Source organism: Stegastes partitus, unplaced genomic scaffold, assembly GCF_000690725.1.
Source record: "Stegastes partitus isolate 25-593 unplaced genomic scaffold, Stegastes_partitus-1.0.2 Scaffold1197, whole genome shotgun sequence".
NCBI lineage: Eukaryota > Metazoa > Chordata > Actinopteri > Pomacentridae > Stegastes > Stegastes partitus.
The window spans coordinates 220,739-223,214 of NW_007578928.1; the positions used below are offsets into that span (position 1 = coordinate 220,739).

General features: G+C 40.5%; 1 protein-coding gene and 1 long non-coding RNA gene across 2 annotated transcripts in view; one reads left to right on the forward strand and one right to left on the reverse strand.

Moving 5' to 3' along the window:
- LOC103368740 (uncharacterized) overlaps nt 1-358 on the forward strand; it is a 21,746-nt gene extending 21,388 nt beyond the window's left edge. The window contains exon 4 of the long non-coding RNA XR_520798.1: nt 261-358. This is a non-coding gene — a long non-coding RNA (uncharacterized LOC103368740). The remainder of the gene's footprint in view (nt 1-260) is intronic.
- mtr (5-methyltetrahydrofolate-homocysteine methyltransferase) overlaps nt 1-2,032 on the reverse strand; it is a 41,163-nt gene extending 39,131 nt beyond the window's left edge. Inside the window, exon 1 of the mRNA XM_008297198.1 lies at nt 1,874-2,032. Within this exon, the coding sequence (XP_008295420.1) occupies nt 1,874-1,916 (43 nt within the window). The 5' untranslated portion in view covers nt 1,917-2,032. The remainder of the gene's footprint in view (nt 1-1,873) is intronic.
- Between the last annotated feature and the right edge of the window lie 444 nt (nt 2,033-2,476).

Below are 2,476 nucleotides of genomic sequence, written 5' to 3' on the forward strand. Positions count from 1 at the left end.
GTTGTTGGGTTTACTTGGGAGAAAACTCGACCAAGTGTCCTTGCATCAACCAGGGCAAAACTCTCCAGTGTTTCCTCAGCCAAGGACAACAGTCCAGGTGTGTTGACAGGTAAAACTTGTTGGGATAAAAGGCTGGATCTGATGTCCTTGATTTTGGTTCTGAAGTGGAGAACTGCAAAGTTCTCACAAAGAGCGTCCGTTGGTGTCTTAAAAGCTTTATTAAAATTAGTGCCTGTCAAAATATCAATGGCGAAGAAGAGGAAACGATCAACGATAAAATCACAGGGTGCAGGTAAAATTTCAGCAGGAGTGCTCTGTAAAATCTCAATAAAATTTGCAGCCACTTCAGAAGTTAGGTCGCGTTTACCTGACCGTTCTCACTGGGGTCTCCTGCTGGTTAAAACTGGTGATGTTAAAAAACACACAGTCGTGGTCAGACACAGCCAGGCCCACAACACACGACACACCAATGGACAGGCCATGGGTTATAACCAGGTCCAGGGTGTGTCCACTGTTGTGAGTCGGCTGTGTGACATGCTGTTTAAAATCCATACAGTTTAAAAGGTATAAAAAATCTCTGGACACTGGATCCGAGCTGTTGTCTATGTACAGATTAAAATCACCAATTATTAAAATTATCATATATTCAGAGTGAATGATGGATAAAAGTTAAGAGAATTCACTGAATAAACCTTTATTGATCCCGCAGCGGGGAAATTTTAAGTGTTACAGCAGCAGAATAGTCATTATAGCTTTGCCACAGCATAGACAACTGCACCGGACTTCAAAGTATTACTACGGCCTTCACACTACATGTGATGAGAATAGAGGTCAAACTGCTGTTTGTGATAAGCTGATATCACCTGATGTGTTCACCGAGCTGATTGGTCAGGATATACTGTATTGGAACGCACACATCAGTCCTGCTGCTGTCTGACTGCTAGAAAAGATTTTATCAACAACTGTTGCCGTACAGATTTCAGGGATGCATCATATATTGGTGGCGAGTGGCCAAGTACGTAAAACAATCACAGCTGCTGTTGTTGCTCTGATAAAAGGTTTACAAGAAATCAATGCATTCTTTACAGTATTGTTCCCAAAGGCTCTCTATATATCGGTGTTTTCTTTTTCACATTTTTGCATTTTCTAAATTAATATAACCAGTTATCGTATCAGTAATAGCCATAAACAGGTAATTGCTGGGTTTGAAGCATCTCTAATAGATTTGAACTGGCTGACCTCACATTCTTACACAAGTTAAAACATGTACACTTACAACATAAAGCTCCACATGAGGATTCATCAAAATATAGACAGACAGCCTTATTAAAATCATTGTTAGCTGCAGCCCTCTTTTACAACAAAATGTTCTCAAAATGAATGAACTTGTCAGAGAAACCTTCTGCTTTTGTAAAGTCTTTAGACAAGTGTTACTGGTCGTTGACTGGGTTGTGATCATTTCAAGGTGAAGACAGAGCAAAACTGTAAGTTCAAACATGACTGAGCACCATGTAAAATGCAAGTCAGAGTGAACTGGCTCTGTCTGCTATTATCAGACTACAAATGCTAATCTGACTCTCAGTCAGAGTCGCTGGTTGCTGATAAGGAGTTTGAAGATCTCACACTGGTCACTTCTGACACGTTCAAATTCCACAATCACTGTCACATTGTTCATTGGTAGAAATATGTGTTGTTTCATTGCTAAATATGCAAAATGCCCTGTCAAACCCGGTCACGTACGATATGACTGGTTAGCTAATACTCTCTAACACACACACAGACACACACGTGCTGTTGAAGTGGACAACTGGACAGCAGCAGCTACACCGAGTTTAGCTAAAAGCTAACTGTTAACAGACGCGTGTGTATTTACCGGCTTGTGAAGAGAACTGATTGAAGGCGTTAGTTGGAGCCATCTTGTGAACAGCCAGCCTTGAAAACAGCCCCAGGGTCCTCTTCAGCTGGACTGACTTAATTGTGCTGCTCAAACTTTTACTTGCAGCGACTCTTGCTTTTCCGGAGCTTCTTCTGCAGCAGCAGCATCTACATTTCCGATCGGAGCCCTTCACAATAAAAGCCTCAGCGTCACCCCAGCTCCTCTGTATCACAACTCCTTCCTTTAAAGCTCAGTTGAAAATATATCAGCATAACTGAGAACTATTTATTTCGATGCGCAGGCCTAATAATTAGACATCCAAGTCAAAATTATCAAGCCTCAAGTCAAACATTTAACCTATGTCAAACTCATACACTTTAACATTACACAGGAAATCACTTTTGAAGTCAAAATCCTTTGAACAGATGGAAAAAAAGAACCTATTCCATAGTAGTGTCATTTTGCAAGTATTAGTTTAAATGACTATCTCACCCTATTTGTCCTGGTTTTATTTAGAATTTTTATGATCATCTCTCTCCATCTTCCAGGAAGGAATGAGCTCTTTTGAAGGTGTGAAGTCAGAATGTAGTTTACTCTAGT